At 40.7% G+C, this 20,019-nt stretch overlaps 1 protein-coding gene across 2 annotated transcripts in view; it reads left to right on the top strand.

Moving 5' to 3' along the window:
- Positions 1–11,595, top strand: part of fnbp1l (formin binding protein 1-like) — a 198,671-nt gene extending 187,076 nt beyond the window's left edge. The window contains exons 14-15 of one of the 2 annotated variants that reach the window (XM_060830590.1): positions 7,841–7,999; positions 8,828–11,595. In XM_060830590.1, the coding sequence (XP_060686573.1) occupies positions 7,841–7,999; positions 8,828–8,835 (167 nt within the window). In that variant the 3' untranslated portion in view covers positions 8,836–11,595. Of the gene's footprint in view, positions 1–7,840 lie in introns of both variants that reach the window. The other variant, XM_060830589.1, reaches the window with a different exon arrangement.
- The last annotated feature ends 8,424 nt before the right edge of the window (positions 11,596–20,019 follow it).

The raw sequence follows: 20,019 nt of genomic DNA, 5'->3' as shown, positions 1-20,019 counted from the left end.
CTGATGGGGTGGGGAGGGATGTTTATCTCTGGTGGTGGGGTCTGATTTTAGGTGGCAGAAATGGCAGAGGATAATGCACTGTATCCGGAAATTAGTGGTGTAGAAGGTGAGAAGCGGAGGATTCTGTCCTTGTTGCGGTTGGAGTGGTGGGGTTCAAGAGTGGAGGTGTGGGAAATAGAGGAGATGTGCTGGAGAGCATTGTTGACCACATGTCAGGGGAAATTGCGGTCCTTGAAATAGGAGGTCATTGGGGATGTCCTGGAGTGGAATTGCTCCTCCTCATGGGAGCAGATATGGCAGAGGAATTGAGACTAAGGGATCTCATTTTTACAGAAGGGGGTTTTGGGAGGAGGTGTAATCAAGGTAGTTTTGGGAGTCTGTGGGTTTGAAGTAAATGACCGTGTTGAGTCGGTTGCCGGAGATGGAAATGGAGAAGTCCAGCAAAGGGAGGGAGCTTTCAGAGACAGTCCAGGTGAACTTGAGGTCAGAGTGGAAGGTGTTCGTGAAGTTGATGAATTGTATAACCTTCTCATGGGAGCACGAGGTGGTGCCGAAACAGTCAGCAATGTAGGAGGAAAAGGTGGGGAATAGTGCCAGTGGAACTGCAGAAGATAGACTGTTCCACATATTTGACGAAGAGGCAGGCATAGCTGGGGTCCATGCAGTTACCCTTGGCGACTCCTTTTGTCTGAAGGAAGTGGGACAATTCGAAGGGTGAGGACGCGTTCCACCAATCAAATTAGTGTGTCAATGGAGGGGTACTGGTTGGGTTGGTGGGAGAGGAAGAAGTGGCAGGCTTGGAGGCTTTCACATGGCAGATGGATGTATACAGGGACTGAGTGTTCATGGTGAAGTTGAGGTATTGGGGACTGGGGAAACAAAAGTCATGAAGGAGGTGGAGAGTGTGGGTGGTAACCCAGATGTGTGTAGAGAGATCCTAGACCAAAGGGACAGGACTGTCTCAAGGTGTGCAGAGATAAGTTTGGTAGGCCAGCAGCAGGCGGAGACGATGGACTGACTGGGGCAGTCAGGTTTGTGAATTTTGGGTAAGAAGTAGAACTGGGCGGTGCAGGGTTCCAGGATACTGAGGTTGGAGGGTGTGGATGGGAGATCTCCTGAGGTGAGATGAGGTAGTCTGGTGATGGGAGGTGAGGTTGTGGTCAAGAGGGCAGTAAGAGGTGGTGTCCATGAGATGGTGACTGGCTTCAGCGGTGTCGAGCAGTGTGCCATTCTACCACTGTGGCCCCCCCCCCCACCCCGGCCACTGGTTTGATGTTGAGGTTGGGCTTTGAACGGTGGGATTGGAGAGTTGCACTTTGTGACGGTGAGAGGAGTGGATAGGTTGAAGCAGGCAGTGTCACAGCGGCAGTTGGCGATAGAGGTTGAGGGCATGTAACATGGGGCCGTATGGTGGCTCAGTGGCTAGCACTGCTGCCTCACAGCGCCAGGGTCCCAGGTTCGATAGTGTGTATGCAACTGTCTGTGTGGAGTTTGCACGTTCTCCCCGTGTCTGCATGGATTTCCTCCGGGTGCTCTGGTTTCCTCCCACAGTCTAAAGATGTGCAGGCTAGGTGAATTGGCCATGCTAAATTGCCCATAGTGCTAGGTGCATTAGTCAGAGGGAAATGGGTCTGAGTGGGTTACTCTTCGGAGGGTCAGTGTAAACTGGTTGGGCTGAAGGGCCTGTTTCCACACAGTAAGGAATCTAATCTAAACAGACCAGCACAGGGTGTCCAAGTGGATGGGGTTTGTTGGAGGTGGGAGTAAGGGTCCTCAGGGTGGGTGAGAGTCCCAATTGAAAATGTAAGCAGTGGAAGAAATGTTCCATGTCGCAATGCGTATGGAAACTGTTGACCCGTAGTGAAATGGGATGAAGGTAAGACCTTTACCAAGCACTGATTGTGCATCCTCAGTGAGTGGGAGATCTGGGGTGGGCTAGGACCTGGTGTAGAGCTGGAGTTGGCAGTGAGGGCGGAGATTGTCTCTGGAGTAATTGTGGTCATGGTATCATCTTTGGCGGCATCACCAAAGGAAGTGACATAAACTGTAGTAGTTGGTGTGGTGGGGGGGAGGGGGAGGTTCGGGGGGACACGGAAGCATGCGTTTTATGGCTCCCATGGGGACAGAGGTGACTTTCTGTGTGATGTTCGCGGTGGCTTCAGAGTCGGCTGTAGAGGCACTGTGGTCAGTGGGCTGGTGTGAGTGATATCAGTGGGGGCAGAAGTGGCACATTTGGTGGCAACTACAGGGACAGAAGTGAGGTGATGGTTAGCCTTCAGCGATGGTGGTCCTGACGGCGATTACAGAGGCGGTAGATTTGGCGGTAGCTGTGGTCTTTGGGGTTGCAGGGGCAGAAGTGACATCATCATTTGCTCCCCTGCCCGCACCCCCTTATCTCTGCACCCATCTCCTGCCCCACCTCCACACATTCCTGATGAAAGGCTTGTGCCCGAACCGGTGGTTCTCCTGCCCGTTGGATTCTGCCTGACCAGCTATGCTTTTCCAGCGCCACAGTTTCCAAATCTGATCTCCAGCATCTGCAGTCCTCACTTTCTCCTAAAAACTTTCAAAAGTTGATTGGTGGCAGATACTCGCAGGTAAAGGGATGGATCAAACATGGGAACCATTCAAAAATGAAATAAGAGTCCATAGACGCTGTGTTCCTGTTAGGGTGAAGAACAAAGCTGGTCGGTGTAGGGAATGCTGAATGACTAGAGAAATTGTAGTTTTGGTCAAGAAAAGGAAGCATGTGTTACGTATAGACAGCAGGGATCAAGTGAATCCCTAGAAGAGTATAAAGGCAGTAAAGTATACTTAAGAGGGAAATTAGGAGGGCAAAAAGGGGACAACAGATAGCTTTGGCAAATAGCGTTAAGGAGAATGTAAAGAGTTTCTACAAATATTTTAAGGTGAAAAGGGTGATTACGGAAAAAATAGGGTTCCTTCAAAATCAGCCAGGCTGCCCATGTGTGGAACTGCAGGAGATGGGCGAGATACTAAACGAGTATTTTGCATCAGAGTTTACTTTGGAGAAGGATATGGAAGCTAGAGAATGTGGGGAAATAAATAGTGACATTTTGAAAAATGTCCATATTACCAAGGAGGTAGTGCTGGACGTCTTAAAATTCAAGAAGTTGAATTAATCCCTGGGACCTGATCATGTGTATTCTAGAACTCTGGGAAGCTAGGGAAGTGATTGCTAAGCCTCTTACTAAGATATTTGTACCAGCGATAGTCACAGGTGAGGTGCTGGCAGATTGGAGGTTGGCTAACGTGGTGCCACTGTTTTAGAAAGGTGGTAAGGACAAGCCAGGGAGCTATAGGCCAGTGAGCCTAACATCATTGATGGGCAAGTTGTTGGAAGGAATCCTGAGGGGCAGGATTTATATGTATTTGGAAAGGCAAGGACTGATTAGGGATAAAAGCAAATTACTGCAGATGCTGGAATCTGAAACCAAAAGAGAAAATGCTGGAAAATCTCAGTAGGTCTGGCAGCATCTGTAAGGAGAGAAAAGAACTGACGTTTCGAGTCTAACTGACCCTTTGAGAAAGGGTCAGTTAGACTCAAAACATCAGCTCTTTTCTCTCCTTACAGATGCTGCCAGACCTACTGAGATTTTCCAGCATTTTCTCTTTTGGACTGACATGGGATAGTCAACATGGCTTTGTGCTTGGGAAATCATGTCTCACAAACTTCATTGCGTTTTTTGAAGATGAAGAGGATTGATGAAGACAGGGCAGTGGATGAGATCTATGTGGATGTCAGTAAGGCGGTTGACAAGGTTCCTCATGGTAGACTGGTTCGCAAGGTTAGATCACATGGAATATAGGGAGAGCTAGCCACTTGGTTACAGAACTGGCTTGAAGGTAGGAGAAGGAGGGTGGTGATGGAAGGTTGCTTTTTAGACTGAAGTCCTGTGACCAGCAGTATGCCATAAGAATTGGTGCTGGATCCACTGCTTTTTGTCATTTATATAAATAATTTGTATGTGAACATAGTAAGTTTGCAGATGGCACCAAAATTGGTGGTGTAGTGGATAGTGAAGAAGGTTTTCTCAGAATACAATGGGACCTTGATCAGCTGGGCCAGTGGACTGAGAAATGGCAGATGGAGTTTAGTTTAGATAAATGTGAGTTGCTGCATTTTGGAAAGGCAAATCAGAGCAGGACTTATACACTTAATGGGAAGGTCCTGGGGAGTGTTGCTGAATTTAGAAACCTTGGAGTGCAGGTTTCATAGTACCTTCAAAGTGGAGTCGCAGATAGACACAACAGTGAAGAAGGCATTTGGTATTAGATTAGATTCCCTACAGTGTCAGTGCATAGAGTAAAGGTGTTGGCATGTTATATTGCAGCTGTATAGGACACTGGTTCGGCTGCTTTTGAAATATTGCATTCCATTTTGGTCTTCCTCGTATAGAAAGGATATCGTGAAATTTGAAAGAGTTCAGAAAAGATTTACAAGTATGTTGCCAAGGTTGGAGGGTGTGAGCTATAGAGAGAAGCTAAATAGGCTGGGGCTATTTTCCATGGAATGTTGGAAGCTGAGGGGATGACCTTAGAGGTTTATAAAATTATAGGGGGTATAGATTAGATGAATAGGCAAGGTCTTTTCCCTAAGTGGGGGGGTGGGGGGGTCCAAAACTAAAGGGCATAGGTCTAAGGTGAAAGGGAAAGGATTTAAAAAGGACCTAAGGAGCAAGTTTTTCACGCAGACGGTGTTGTCTATGGGATGAGCTGCCAGAGGAAGTGGTGGAATTACAACATTTAAAACTCATCTGGATGGGTATATTAAAAAAGAAAGGTTTCGAGGGATATGGGCCAAATGCTGGCCAAATGGGCCTCGATTTATTTAGGATATCTGGTCAGCATGGACGAGTTGGACTGAAGAGTCTGATTCCATGTTGTACATCTCTATGACTCGAAATAGATTTTGACTTATTAACCAACCAAAATTATTCTTTATAATTCAGCAGAACTATCTTTGCACTTGTCATTTAGGAATGCTGTGAATCCTGCTGTTCTTTACCATTATGACATGTATTGCTTTGCTGAAATGGCTACTCGCTGAGTTCTACACTATCTTTCTCAAAGCTTTTGGAAGAGTTACATTATACATTTTATGTAGATCCATCATTTTGATTTGATGGGAAAATTGAGATGAGAAAATAAAATAAAACAAAACATTTACTGCCAGACATAATGTGACAGTTTTAATGCTGTAAATAGTTTGGCTTTGAATGAATTAAAATCATTTTTGTTGATCTAGCTTCAGGAATTGAGACTTTTTTGACTTTTTGGTTTGGTTTTAAAATTATTTTAGGCTTTTACTCAAAAAATAATTTACCTTGTCAGTATTACACAAGAGGCAAAATTAGAACAAATATACAAAATTAATGTCAGGTCTGGCTCAGGTGGTAGGATTCTCAGCCTGGAGTCAGAAAGTCCAACAAATCCCATTCCATATCAGAGGTGAAAAATCAAGACTGATGGATCTGTGCAACACTGAAGGAGTGGGGTAATCTTGTAATGCCATCTTTTGGATGAGACCTTAATTTGAGACTCCATAGAAGGAGCAAGGGAATGATATCCTGTGGCCTGAACAATATTTACTCTTTAGTGAACCTCCCAAAAAAATGAGTATCTGGTTATTGTTATTTTTGGGAACCTTGCTGTGTGAAAATTGACCGTCACATCTCCTAAATTGCCATAGCAACTGCACTTCCAAATTACTTGGCTTAGGTACTTTGGGACAGAAGAATGCTGTGCAGTATATATCTTTTTTTGTACATAATTTACAAACTGATACAAGTTTTGACCGAAATGTGTGTGCTCCACCCAGCCTCCTCCCATTCCACTTCACCTCACCTTATTGACATATTCTTGTGTTTCTTTTCCCCTTATGTGCTTATCTAGCTTCCCTCTAAAATGCATATATGTTAGTCACCTCAATGACTCCTATGTTGTAGCATCTTATTACCATGTGGTGGGTGAAGAAACTTATTTTTTCATAAATTCATTATTGGATTGAGTATTTTGCAAGGCTTGTGAAGGTTTATAGCTCAGGTTGAGGTTTAGGGTGTAGGTTTGCTCGCTGAGCTGTAGGTTTGATATCCAGACGTTTCATTACCTTGTCATGTAATGAAACGTCTGGAATCAAACCTACAGCTCAGCGAGCAAACCTATACCCTACCCCTGGATTGAGTATTTTATGTTTGCAGTTCCTAGTTTTTGATTCTCGCTACCAATTTAAACTGATTATCTACATCTACCTTACCATATGTAGAGTCATTATGGCATCTGTTTCTATCTCTGTAACCCTGCTAATTTATTTCCCTTGAATGTCCATTCAATTTCCTTCTGAAATTATTAATTATCTCAACTTCCAGCATCCTCGTCGTCAGCACATGGCAACCATTACCACTTGCTACCTAAATAGGTTCTTTCTCATTTCTTGCTCAGAACTTTAAAGCTATGTCCTTTTATGCTTACACCTATACCTAATGGAAACAGCTATTCTTTGTCCACCTTATCTAAATCTGTTATGATCTTGTACACATCTGCCTTCCAATATCTCCTTGATGTCCTTTTGCTTCAGAGAGCCCCAGCTTCTTGAAGCCAAAGTTTGTCATCTCTGGAACCATTCTGATAATTCTCCTCTGCATTCTCTCAAGGACATTCACATTCTTTCTACTTGATCAGAACTGAACGCAATATTGTAGTTGTGGTCTGACCAGAGCTTATAAAGTTTCAACTGATTTTGTTTGACACTGGACTCTTCATCATTGCTTTTAAAAAAAACCACTGCATGAGCTTGTAGTTTTTTGCATGCAGACAAGAATTTCATCAATTGGCTGACAGTGTTAATGTTCATGCTGACATAAAGAGCAACTGCATCTGTATAAGGTCCTGGTGAGGCCACATCTGAAGTAATGTGAGCAGATTTTGGTTTTCTTATTTAAGGAAAGATATAGTTTAACTGGAGTCAGTTCAGAGAAGATTCACCAGGACGAACCCTGGTATGGAGGGATTGTTATGAGCAAATGCTAAATAAGCTAAGATTCCATTCACTGGAGTTTAAAAGATTGAGAGGTGATCTCATTGAAACATGTCAGATTCTTAAGAGGCTTGATAGAGTGAATGCTGAGAGGCTGTTTCCTCTCACAAGAGAGTCCGAGACCAGAGGGCATTGTCTTAGAATAAAGCGGTGACAACTTAAGACTGAGATGAACAGAAATTTCTTTTTGTGGGTTAAGAATCTTTAGAACTCCTTGCTGCAGAGTTATTGGGCCAGAGACCTTGCGTATCTTTAAGGCTGAGATAGCTAGATTTTTGATCAGTAAGGGAATTAAGGGCTACTAGGAAAGTGGGCATGTGGAATGTCAGATAAGCCATGATCTGATTGGATTGTCAAGCAGGCTCGCATGGTCAAATGGGCAGAGGTGGGTACTGCAGATGCTGGAGATTAGAGTCAAGATTAGAGTGGTGCTGGAAAAGCACAGCAGGAAAATCAACATTTCGGGCATAAGCCTCATTCCTGATGATGGGCTTTTGCCCAAAACATCGATATTCCTGCTCCTCGGATGGTGCCTGACCTGCTGTGCTTTTCCAGCACCACTCTAATCTTGACTCGAATGGTCAAATGGCCTACTCATGTTCCTATTTCTTATGGGAAATTTGGAGAGCTATATGGGTTTACATGGTGTAGTCAATTGGATAACTTTTTCAAAGAGTCATGTATAATAGTTGAGTGGCCTTCATGTGTGCATAATAGTCTGTGGATGATAGACCACAGCATCTCAGCAAGTGCAGTTACTTTTTTTTCCTTCTTCTGTTGCAGGACAAAATGAAGGGACATTAGCAATGCGAGAAGGAGAGGTTTTGTATGTTATTGAAGAAGATAAAGGAGATGGCTGGACAAGAACACGCAAACAGAATGGACAAGAAGGCTATGTGCCAACATCATATGTAGATATTACTCTAGAGAAAAACAGTAAAGGTGCAGTGACCTATATATAAATATAAGATGCTGAAATCCAGTTATGCAGATGTGGGAAATGTATTAATTTAAATGGCTAAAGGAATAATAGAAAAACATTGAGTCGAATTCTTAAAATATGTTCCTATGCATAATTCTTTGTTCACTATGTGAGCTGAACTTTTAAATTGTGATTTTATTCTTAAAGTTATCCTTAATGCAGAAATGCAAACCCTGAATTATTCCACATCATAGTATTTGGAAACTCTCTAGTATTGTTTTTTAAAAAAAGCATTAATCCTTCCCAATATTCCTGATGCCTTAACTTTTGTGTATGTGTAAATATTATAAATATATAGGTGAGGGTTCTTGGTGTTTTATATTTTTTAATCCATCATTGAAACAGTGGTTTTCAGACTTTTTATTGGAACATAATTTTTTTAGCTCTCAAAATAGTAATCTAGATAAAAACCAATAGTCCATTTCTTTAGTTATAACCATTTAAGCCAAAACAATTGTGATTCATAATAAATAACTTTGAATACTGGTGGTGGGAGGGCACATGAAAGTGTTTCTTAAATTCATGTTTCATTTTCAAAACCCGAAAAGCTGCATTTTGCCTAATAAATGCTTTGTTATTACTTGAGTATTTTGCCAATTATCAAGATGAAAATCTGACTTTAACTAATTTAGCTAAACATCATTCAAAACCTGCGTGCAAGTGTGATAATTTTGATGTTGCATAGTTAATGAGTTCTAACTTGTAAAGTTTCACCTTTTACCTTTTTTTTGTTTGTTCCAGCTGAATTTAGTAACGGTGCTTTCTTTCTTTTCCCCTCTGGACTGCAGGTTCCTGAATTGGTGTGTGGGTTCTTGAAACATTGGGCGAGGCATTGAAGGAGGTTGCATGCAGCTTTTTTTGGGTGGGGAAAGGCACTGGTTGAAAGATTTGAGGCTGGTAGATGAGGAGGGAGGAGGAAACTGCATGTTTGATATTTATTTTGCTACTAACACAATTAACACAATTCTAACTATGATTCACATGGTATCCGGTGAATCAACAGTACAGTATTCCATAGGTCTTAATCAATGCCAAAGGTTTATCTGACCCAGGTGAAGTGCATTCAAGATGACTTTACCATCAGATAGGTTAATTAGAAATTATAGTGCTGTCTGCCTGTGCCATCCTACATGCTCGCCCTAACATGCTATTGCATGCTTTTGTAAATCACGCTAAATATTCACTTCAGAAATGTCTAGACTGTACTGTGGTTGGCCTGTTTTGTTGTTGTGCAGTCCCCACGTTGTCAAGCTTAATTTCTTCTCCAGTGTTTCACATTTGTAGTTCCATTCCATTTTACATTTTGTGCTGCTACCAGAACTGCATGGTGATAGTGTTGTGTTGACTACCAGTGTTGAGGAGGTCGGACAAACCTGTAGGTGCAACTTTTCATTGTCTGTGTATAGCTTATGAATTCTCCTCCCTCCTTGCTTTTGGCCCACATATTTTCTTGTGTATTGGATTGAATATTGAAGACTGAGTCAATGGAAACACACCTGAAAAACAGCATTGCTTCAGGAAAATAAGAATGACTCATTATGAAGAGACACAACTGGGCACAAACTTTGAGAGATGTGTATCATGAACTCTGAGAAGACACACCAATCATTTATCACTATCTCACTGTATAGCTGCTGCCTTAAATCAACTGTTTTAACAAGAGTGCCTAAATCTGCTGACTGCCATTGTTTCCAGTAGTCTTTTTTTGAAGCTTACATTTGTGCAGACTCATGGCAGCTCATCAATTTTGATTGACTTGTGTATTCTCTCGGTACTGCAGCTGCTGATGTAGTCATGTCTAGTATATAAAAAAGGTACCAGAGGAATTGTGCTACTAAAATTTCTGTCGATATTTATATTGTTTTTAATACTAAAGGTTTGTATTTGTTAACCAGATTTATTTGAAATGAATGTTTTTCAATTAGAATTTTGTAATTTTTTTAATTCTGGTTGAATTTTATGAATAACAAGTTCATAGCTGAATAGCTGTGCAGGTCCTCTAATTTGGTGTCGTCACCATCAAAATATGTGAATATATTGACTCTTGTGGATATTGTATGTATGTAACCAAAACCATGTGCACTTTTATCCAGTTGAGCAGTAACGCAAGTGCAGATGTTCTTTTTTTCTCCTAGAATACGTAAAGCTGCATGCGATGCAAAGTTTGTTCTTGTGATGAAGTCCAAACTGTAGTTTTCTTTCAGTGCTGTAATAAATATATAATCTTTCATCAATTTCAAGGCCACTGACCTTAGAATCACCCATCGGAAATTTGCTTTAAATTCAAAAATTTTTGATTGCTGGGCTACTTGAAACTTTATAATTGGCAGAAGATGCATCTTCTCAGCAGTACCTTGAAATGATCTAAGATATTTTATGACTCCAAGCTGTATACTGCAGAGGGGACCATTCGTACTTATTTGAAAATTTGAAATTTTAGATAAAACAGAGCAAAGGTGTGGTCAATTAGGCGAATAAGATTTGGTGCTTTGACTCAAATCTGTTTGCTACTATTATCAGGTTCAATTACCTGTTTAGAAATTACAAATGTGAAACTATCTTCTGTCTATATCCATTGTATTAATTACTGGAAACAATATATTTACATTTACTCCTTCGTATAACATTTTACAATGTTTCCAGACCAAATTGCACATGCCAACCACAATAAAACATTGCCTGACTATCTGCCATTTACAGTGATCAACATGAGTCCCGCTGACACTGATAAATATGTGGAAGCCTTCAGTTGCAATAAAAGTAAGGCATTTTCTGTTAAACAATTCTTAATTCTTTTCCACTGTGAATTTCTGGTGAGTGAATATAATTTCTGGCAGGCTAATTGCAGAGTTATCAAACATACGCTCATTATCTTTAAATGTTCAGATGAACTTGGATTAAATGATTTTTCTAAAAACAACTTTTAAAAGAATTTTGAAGTTTCCATGCTTCTTTGTATTCAAGTATGTGTATTTTTAAGTGTTAGTTCACTATAAATTTGCAACATGGTGGCACATAATCTTTTCATTGTGCATTTCTGAAGTAAACCACTATTAAAATATTGGCAATGGTATGTTGAGTACTCTTCCAAGTAGACACTAAGTAGATCTGAGTTGTCTTAATTTTTACAGCAATTTAACTGTGAAAGTTGTAGAATGTAATAGAAAAGCTACTTTTTCCATAGCTGTATATCTGAAGTTAGGTAAGTGAAACAGACGGTTATCCAATTTGTAATGTTGTAATGCTTTTGCTTTGTACGTAATTTTAGGTATGCTGCTTTTTGTGAGGAAATCAACAAATATAAATAAAGAGGCAACAGTTTGAAGGAGAGTTCTTCTCTTGCACATTACAAAATTTTTCATATGTATACAGTGTGAGGGGATCTGGTTAAAACTGTAACTGACAATGTGTCAGACAAAGTAGAATGTAGGGCGAAAAGCAGCCACGGTTTTGAATTAATGATCTTTATGCACATGTTGATTTTAAAAACATTGTTGATATACTGTTTAAAATACTTTGTTGAGAACTGTTGAAATAAATTAATGTATTCCACACAGTTTTGTCATACTTAAGCATCTATTATATCAACTAATGTCTTGTTTTTCTTTCTGTGACTAAACCAGTTTTGAAAATATTTTCAGAACCTGTTGACAGAAGTTGCAGTTTTTAAGTAAGAGACTTGTTTATGGAATTGCATGTTCTTCATCTTTCATGTAGACCAGCCAAAATTCCACAGAAGGATATTTGATTTTCAAGTTGTAAACAAAATATAGAGGAAGGGAACAAGGGATAAACCAGGTCCCTACAGGCCAGTCAGTTTACCTCAACTTTGGGGAAGTGACTGGAAGCAATTCTGAGGACAGATTTGATCTTTTCAAACGCAGGGATTAATCAAGAACAGTCAGCATGATTTTGTTTAGGCGAGGTCATGTCTGACCAATTTGATTGAATTTTTTGAAGCAGTGACCAGATGCGTAGATGAGGACAATGCTTTTGAGGTAGTCTACTTGGACTTCAGGATAACTTACATGAAGGTCCCATTGGGAGACTGGTAGCAAAGGTAAGAGCCCTTGGGATCCAAGGAAATTTGGCAAATTGAATCCACGTTTGGCTAAGTGTCAGGAAGCAGAGGGTGATATGAGGGGTGCTTTTCTGACTGAACTGTGACCAGTTGGCTCCCACAGGAGTCAGTGTTGGAATCCTTGCTGTTTATGGTTTACATAAATGATTTGAATGTGGGAGGGTTGATCAGTAAGTTTACGGAATATACAAGAATTGGTGGGGTGGTAAATAATGAGCAAGATAGCCTTCGATTACAGGAGAATATAGACAGGTTGGTCAGATGGGTTGATTAGTGACAAATGAAATTCTGTCCAGAGAAGTGCAAGGTGACACACTTAGGCAGGACAAACAAGGCAAGGGAATACATGATGAAGAGTAGGACCCTGGGAAGTACCAAGGATCAGAGGCACGTTATTGTGCACCTGTACCCTTAATGGGACAGTTGGATAAAGCGGTTAAGAAGCTACATGGTATACTTACCTTTTTCGGCCGAGGAATAGATTTTAAGAGCAAGGAGGCAATGCTGGAATTGTATAAACAAAACCTATTTGTTAGGCCACAGCTAGAGTACTGTGTGCAGTTCTGAAATCCATATTTTAGGAGAGATGGGATAGCACAGGAGAAGGTGCAGAGAGTATTTACCAAGATTTTGCCTGTGCTGGAGAATTTTAGTTGTACAGAGAGATTGGATAGACTGGGATTAATTCTGTGATTCTATGACTTTGAGACTGATTTCCCTCTAGTCGCCTATCAAGAATGCTGTTTGTAGTTTGTTTTGCATAGCGAGCTTCCTGATATTACACATCAGTAGATCTCTAGGCAGTCTGAATCAGTTTTCCCATAACCACCTGCTGTAGTTTAACTTGAAATAGTATTGCGTCCTTAAAAATTGGAAGAGGAATCTTTTATCAAATTTTGTTCAACTTTCCACTAATAATGATCAAAGCCAACTTTGAATGTTTCATTTTTGTGTATCAATATTTAAGTAGCTAGAACCTTAGTTTCTTTTTGCAAGAAAAATTGAGCATTGAGTATGGGAGTTGGGAGGTCATATTGCGACTGTACAGGACTTGGTTAGGCCATTTTTGCAATATTGTGTGCAATTCTGGTCTCCCTCCTGCAGGTAAGATGTCATGAAACTTGAAAGGGTTAAGAAAATATTTATAATGATGTTGCCAGTTTTTTTGAAGCAGCAGTGACCAGATGTGTAGATGAGGACAGTGCTTTTGAGGTAGTCTACTTAGACTTCAGGATAACTTAAACGAAGGTCCCAATGGGAGACTGGTAGCAAAGGTAAGAGCCCTTGGGATCCAAGGAAATTTGGCAAATTGAATCCACAATTGGCTAAGTGGCAGGAAGCAGGGGGGATATATGAGGGGTGTTTTTTGTTGGAGGGTTTGAGCTATAGGGAGATGCTGGAGAGGCTGAATAGGCTTGGGCTGGTTTCCCTGGAGTGTCGGAAGCTGAGTGATGACCTTATAGAGGGTTATAAAATTATGAAGGGCCTGGAGAGGGTAAGTAGACAAGGTCTTTTCCCTGAGTGTGGAACTCCAGAACTACAGGGCATAATTTTAGGGTGAGAGGGGAAAGATTTAAAAGGGGCCTAAGGGGCAACCTTTTCATGCAAAGGGTGGTACGTGTATGGGATGAGCTGTCAGATGAAGTGGTGGAGGCTGGTACAATTACAACATTTTAAAAGGCATCTGAATGGGTATATGAATAGGAATGGTTTCGAGGGATCTAGACCAGATGCTGGCAAATGGGACTAGATTAATTTAGGATATCTGGTCAGCATGGATGACTTGGACCAAACGGTCTGTTTCTGTGGTCTCTATAACTCTATGTGGGCTCCTTCATTGTTTAGTTACCCAAAATAATTTTGTGCAATATAGAACCGTACATGTGAGATTTAATCCCTGATCTCATCCAAACTGAGATGGTAGTGGGAAGAACAACTGGTATAGTTGTCCCTGGCAAAGATGTATTGAAGAGCCCCAAATCCTCCTACCAATTGAAATCTGGTGGTCCCTACTGGGAAAAAAAGTAGAAGTATGGACATTGGTCAAGGATAGCTTGTACAGCTGGCTACAAGGTTCACGAATGAATAATTGTTTGAGAAAACACCAGTTGATTCTGCTCAAGTCTGCACTTGCAGGACAGAAGAGAAACACATTATGTATCAGATGCAGCTTGACTCTTGAATTAATAGTATCTTCGTTCAGATCCCTCTGAGTTCTAAGAGGTACCTTTGTACAGTACTTGGGGAAATGCAGGGTTCTTAGAAATGGCAGTGTTTTGGATAAGACTTCCCTCAGGTGAGCATAAAGATTTCACAGCAAGATATGAAAAAGAGCAGGGTTCCTCTTCTAGTGTCCTGACCAATGTTGAAAATATTAAGGGTATTTTCCCAGTGTCTTAACCAAAACTATGGCTTGTGGGATTTTGTTGTGTATAAAGTATCACTGCCCTTCCTATTTTAAATTTGTGACTACAGTCCAAAAGTACAATAAATGATCTTGGAACATCCTGTGGATACAAAATGCACTACTTTTATGCAAATATGTCTTTCGTTGATTCATGCGCGATAAATAAATCAACACACCATTCTGAGATCCAAAGAGGTTTCAGAGCATAATTATATCAGTTATGTAGCACAGAAATGGGCCATTCTGCCCAACAGGTCTATAACCAGTACTCATACTTCACCTGAATCTACCCCCATATTTCCTCATGTACCATCATAACCCTCTTCTTCTCCCCCTCCCCCCCCCCCGCCCCTATATGTTTACTCAGCTTCTCCTTAAATACATTCCCAGTGATAGCAATTTCTACATTATCATGCATCTTTAGATCAAAAGAGAGGTTTTCTGAATTTTCTTTTATTCACTCACAGGATGTGTGCATTGCTGACTAGGCTAACATTTATTGCTCATCCCTAATTGCTAATTGGGCAGTTAAGAGTCAACCACATTGCTGTGGATTTGGATTACATGTATGTCGGACCAGGTAAGGATGACCGTTTCCTTCCGTAAGGACATTAGGGAGCCAGATGGGTTTTATCAACAATTGGTAATGATTTCATGGTCATCATTAGACTCCTAATTCCAGAGTTTTTGTTTATTAAATTCAAATTCCACAATCTGCCATGGCAAGATTTGAATGTGTCTCCAGAACATTAACTATTAATAGTTTAGTGATGATACCAGTAGACCATTGCCTTCTCCGAAGGTGTAATTCTCTGGGGTTTTTTTGGTGACTATCTTGTGTTGTTTTCTGTCCAGTGACCACCTATTCCTGTTTATAATATGGTGATCAGACTCGCACGCAATATTTTTAAGTATAGTCTAACTACGTTTTGATACACATTTACCAGAACACTGCATTTACTGTTCTATCCCACCAGAAATAAAGCCAAAGATGGGTGTCCACTCCATCTATTTCTTTGTTTCTTCTTTCTTACCTCCCATCCTCTGGTGATATCAGCAATGTCCAGTATGAAGCCAAATCGTATGCTCTGCCTCAAGAGCCTCCAGGTGAAGCCAGTGCGTACGCTCTGCCCAGAGAGCCTCCAGGTGAAGACAGTGTGTACACTCTGCCCAGAGAGCCTCCAGGTGAAGCCAGTGGGTACGCTCTGTCCAGAGAGCCTCCAGGTGAAGCCAGTGTGTACACTCTGTCCAGAGAGCCTATAGGTGAAGCCAGTGCGTACGCTCTGCCCAGAGAGCCTCCAGGTGAAGCCAGTGAGGACGCCCTGCCCCGAGAGTCTCCAGGTGAAGTCAGTGCAGACTCCGGTTTGCGCCAAATCTCGCCTCAAAGCTGGATGCCAGCGTGGAATCATCTGCTTTGGCTTCTCTGCTTGGAAGGACCATAATTCTGAATTTATTTTTTATTCTTCTAATTTATTCCTGAACTTTTATACCAGATAGCTTTTGTACTTAAGGTGGTGTGATGGTCTGTAATGCTGGATTTTTATTTATTTATTTTTTCTTTTTGTTTGTTTTATTTTTTTAATTTATTCCTGGGTAAATTTGGACCCAAGAGAGTGCCGTAAGTGGTGAGTACATGAGGCAATAATCTTAATTCTAATTTAGTCTTTCTAACGTATGCACTTGAGAGTGACTGGTGTATTTGTACAATCAGATCCCTTTATTCCTCTAACCCTTTTCGACTTGCTCCTTCTATGTAATGTGAATTCCCTGTTTTTGCTACTAACTGTTAGAATAAGAACATCTTTGTTCAATCCGTTCTGTACTGTGCAACATTCAGGAAATTGATGGGTCCAAGTTGCTGCTTGATTGAAGTTCCAGTGGCTGCTAAATTATCCACACTGGGTACAAAGGTGCTGTTTTCTGCAAAATTTTCAGTAGGTTGCTCAGAACAGTCCATGGGTCACTGAAACATGGTTTGAGGGCTCCAGAGGATGGAGAGTGAAATTGAGCCAGAAGCAGGCTCCTAATTGAAAAGTGATGCTGAGGGATCGACTGATTGCTGTGAAGGAGTATTATGAAGATATGGGTGTACTGTACCTTTTTAAGAGAGTTAAGAACAACAGAACTATCTGACAAAATGAAGTGTTCTGAAAAGAAATATAATGTAATATTTGGTCAAACATATTTGCCTGGAAATGACAAAACAGAATTGAATTAGGCTAATTAGTTTAAGTTGTACCGCAGAAAATACCAAACTCCATTCCAGTTTGAATTGAGTATATTGACAATCTTTTAAAATCTGTGACACAATCTGATACTTTGGGAGTATAAGACTGGAGAAAATTGAACAGTTGAGAGGAGAACTGCCAGACCCCAGCATGTATAACCACTGCCCGAAAAATAGCTCTGTTAAAAGGTACCTTTATCGATCAGTAACCTGTGAAACAGAAATCCTGAAGAAGAAGAAAAGGAGACCAGAATTCATAGAAAACAAAAGTGGCCTGGTTTTGGAGATAAGATTTGTTATGTAAATCATAAGCAAGAGTTTTATTGGATTAGTATTATAGAAGGGCAGATAAAAGGTAGATTAGAGGAAGGAATTGTAAATAGTTGTTAGTTAATTATTCTCTGTTATAATTTAAGAAATGAAGTTTTAATTTTTACTTTAACTAGTTCTTGGCCTATCGAATTTTCACAGATTACTGCACAGGATAAATCTTTTCTGTGTTGCTGGTTTTAAATTAAGCAGGAGAGTTTGCCTGATGTCATAACAGTTTGGGGGATCATGACAGTGATTTGAACTGTTTTAGACAGATTCGAATAGATTTCGGGATATGAAAAATTCCAGCAGATTTAAACATTTGAAGGTTAGTGTCCTAGATCTTTAAATAAAACTTAGGTTAGGCAATTTGTTTACTTTCAGTGATTAAATTACAAGTGAGAGAAATGGCTCTTAAAATTGCTAAAGAGATTCTGGGATTTGAAGATGATTCTCAAATTTGCCAAGAAAGTTTAGAAAGAAAGAAAAAAGTCATACTTTTAGAATTAGCAAATACGTTAGATTTGGGTTTAAATAAGGACAAAAGTAAAGCTGAAATTGTAAGGGAGTTACTTAAGCACTTATGTGTATCAGAGAAACAGACAAGTGCAGTAAAGGTAGAAAAACTTAAATTACAACTGAGGAAATTGGAGTTAGAAAAAGAGGAGAGAGAAAAGAGAGATGGGGAGGTTCTTAGATGAGCAAAGACAGAAAAAAGGGAGAGACAAAGAATTTGAACTTGACAAGTTGCGTCTTAGTCAGCAAAGTCAAGTTAACAGGATGGAGAGTAAGAGAAGTTAGTGATATATATAAATGTCAAAATTTTGCCACATTTTGTTGAGAAAGATGTTGAAGCTGCCTTTATTTCGTTTGAAAAATTGGCTAGGCAAAAGGAGTGGTCCAAGGATTTATGGTTAGTGCTAGCTCAGATTAAACTGGTCGACAGTGCAAGTGAGGTATTTGCTGCATTGTCAGATGAGGTGTCAAGAGACTATGAAGAGGTTAATCAGGCTATTTCAAGTGCTTGTGAATTGGTACCAGAAGCAAATAGACAGCGGTTCAGAAACACAAAGAAGGAACCAGGTCAAGCTTATGTTGAGTTCGAAAGATCATTTTGATCGATGGATGTGTGCGTTGAAAATAGATAAGACCTTTTGAGGCTCTAAAAGAGATTAGTCTGCTGGAGGAGTTTAAACCTTCACTTCCAGAGATGGTAAAAATTCACATGGAGGAACAGAAAGTTCAGGAAGTGAGAAGGGCAGCAGAATTAGCAGATGAGCACCCATTGGTGCATAAAACAAGCTTCTGGCCAGAATTTTATCCTAATGAGGGATAGAAGTTGGGAGAAGGGGAAATCCTACATTACAAAACTAAGAGTGGGGAGCACTGGTAAGAATTTACCACAGGATAAAAAAGAAGCCCAAGAGGGTGGAAAGGAGGTGTTTCACCGTGGTAAGGCGGGACACGTAAAGAGACAGTGCTGGTCGTTAAAGAAAGACACTGTGGGGAAAGATGTGGTAAAAGAAGCTAAGCTAGTGGCATTAGTCAAGGTAAAAGAGGAGACCCCAAGAAGAGCCGAGGACCTGCAGGAGAGTGCACAGCCTAGGCAGGGGCTGGGTATGGAGTCAGTACCTGATCTCTACAAAGAATTCGCTTCTGTGGGTAAAGTTTGCTCAAAGATCAGGGGGAGAAGGACAAGAAGTTATAATTTTGAGAGATACAGGATCTAACCAGTTTCTAATTGTAAGAGATGAGCGAATATGCACTCTTTCTGATCTGTTACCTGAGAGTGTGGTAATTTGTGGGGTAGATAGATCTCACAAATTTAGTGTTCCCCTATGTAAGATCAGGATGGAGTGCCAACTCAAGACTGGGGAAGTTAATGGGAGTGATTGACTGAGTGTCAGTTCCAGGAATTCAGTTTGTTCTTGGGAATGAGTTGGCAGGATCCAAGATGGGAGTGACATCCCTTGTTGTGGAGAAGCCCGAGGAAGACCAAGAAACTGAGGAGTTAAAACAGAAATATCCTGGTATTTTCCCAGACTTTGTGATAACCAGATCCCACTATCATAAGTCACAGCACAAAGCAAAAGTTAGAGAAAGATGGAGTTGAGGTTCAGTTAGCAGATACCATGTTTGACATAATAGTGCAGGAAAAACCTGAACAGGCAGAGGGTCACACAGAACTGTTTAGCACTGAAAGGTTAAGAAACGTGCAACAGCAAGACAAGATGATAAAACATATGTATGCAGTTGCATTCTCCAAAAAGGAGGTAGGGAATTGTCTGGAGAGTTATTATCTGAAAGAATCCCAAGGCAGAAGTGGAGACCACAACAGGTTAGTGCAAAGGCGAAATGGGCTGAAATGCACCAGCTTGTGTTGCCAGTAGCAAATAGACAGGAGGTGTTACTGGTAGCACATGAACTACCTGTAGGAGGTCACCTAGGAGTGTGAAAGACTCAGGCTAAGGTACAAAAACATTTTTATTGGCCTAGAATGTACAAGGATGTGGTTAACTTTTGCTGTATGTGTCATACATGGCAAATGGTAGGTAAGCCACAGGCGGTAATAAAACTAAGTTTTGAGAAGATTTGGAGCTCAGGTTGAGGTTCTAGATGTAGGTTTGTTTGCTGAGCTGGAAGGTCCATTTTCAAATGTTTCGTCACCATAATAAAATCAGCACCTTTGTTGCCAATTCTCACATATGAAGAATCTTTCACTCAGGTTATAATTGTGTAGGTCCCTTCCGAGAACATAAAGTGGGAACCAATACTTGTTAACCATAATGAATATATTTCCCAGATTTCCGGAAGCAATTCCATTACGGAGTATCATGGCAAAAAGGGTGGTCGAGGAGTTCATAGCTTTCTTCACACAATATGGGCTAGCCAGAGATATTCAGTCGGACCAAGGGTCAAATTTTACTGCTAGGACGTTTAAGGAGGTTATGTA

The sequence above is a fragment of the Hemiscyllium ocellatum genome, chromosome 9 (assembly GCF_020745735.1).
Source record: "Hemiscyllium ocellatum isolate sHemOce1 chromosome 9, sHemOce1.pat.X.cur, whole genome shotgun sequence".
Lineage (NCBI taxonomy): Eukaryota > Metazoa > Chordata > Chondrichthyes > Orectolobiformes > Hemiscylliidae > Hemiscyllium > Hemiscyllium ocellatum.
Note: the sequence above shows the minus strand (reverse complement) of the source record. Positions and strands in the feature narration are given on the sequence as shown.